This window comes from Rhincodon typus, unplaced genomic scaffold (assembly GCF_021869965.1).
Source record: "Rhincodon typus isolate 14 unplaced genomic scaffold, sRhiTyp1.1 hic_rhity00002743, whole genome shotgun sequence".
Lineage (NCBI taxonomy): Eukaryota > Metazoa > Chordata > Chondrichthyes > Orectolobiformes > Rhincodontidae > Rhincodon > Rhincodon typus.
In genome coordinates, this window is record NW_025968381.1 from 15,878 (window position 1) to 16,531 (window position 654).

General features: G+C 63.9%; 1 protein-coding gene across 1 annotated transcript in view; it reads left to right on the forward strand.

The window, feature by feature from the left end:
- Positions 1 to 232: 232 nt before the first annotated feature.
- The window catches only part of LOC125481600 (guanine nucleotide-binding protein-like 1), a gene marked incomplete at its 3' end in the record, with an annotated part of 5,494 nt that continues 5,072 nt past the window's right edge, over positions 233 to 654 (forward strand). Inside the window, exon 1 of the mRNA XM_048593380.1 lies at positions 233 to 567. Within this exon, the coding sequence (XP_048449337.1) occupies positions 492 to 567 (76 nt within the window). The remainder of the gene's footprint in view (positions 568 to 654) is intronic.

The window sequence follows — 654 nt, forward strand, 5'->3', positions numbered from 1 at the left end:
CTTGCGTGCGGGGAATGGTCGCGCGTTGCGGCTGCGCGGCTGGTTTGGGCCAGGGGAGGGAGAAAGGGACACGGTCGTACGCCTGCGCGGTGTGCGGGAGGGCGGGGCTCTCGGTGAAGCGGGTAGTCTTCGGGGCGGGACGGGGCGGGGAAACGGTCGTGCGGCTGCGCCATGAGCAGGCTGGGCTGGGCGGGGCTGGTTTGGAAGGGGGCGGGGCTCACGACGTGCAGCTGCGCAGTGGGCCTGGCCTCGTGCTGTGGGTGGTGCGGTTGCGCGCAGTCGGGCATGCGGCCTGCGGGCGGAGCGGCTGTTGTTGGTGGAGGCGTTTCCCGAGTCAGCCCGATTGTAACTTGCCTTAGGTTTCGTTCCTAAGCCGGAGACTCAGGGCATTGGGAATTGAGAGGGTTTTGTGGGGGTGCGCGGCTAAAAGGCCCGGCTGCAAGAGGGAGAGGGTCGGGGTTGGTGGGGAGGGGGAGTCACCGTTAGGCACCATGCCGCGGAAAAAGCCTTTCAGTGTGAAACAGAAGAAAAAACAGCTGCAGGAGCGGCGGGAGAGAAAACGGCAAGGTGAGTGAGTCACTGTGTTGACCGTAACGTACCAGCGAGGGTGAGTGATCCACTCACTGATGGGGGAAAATGTTGACCATATTGTAC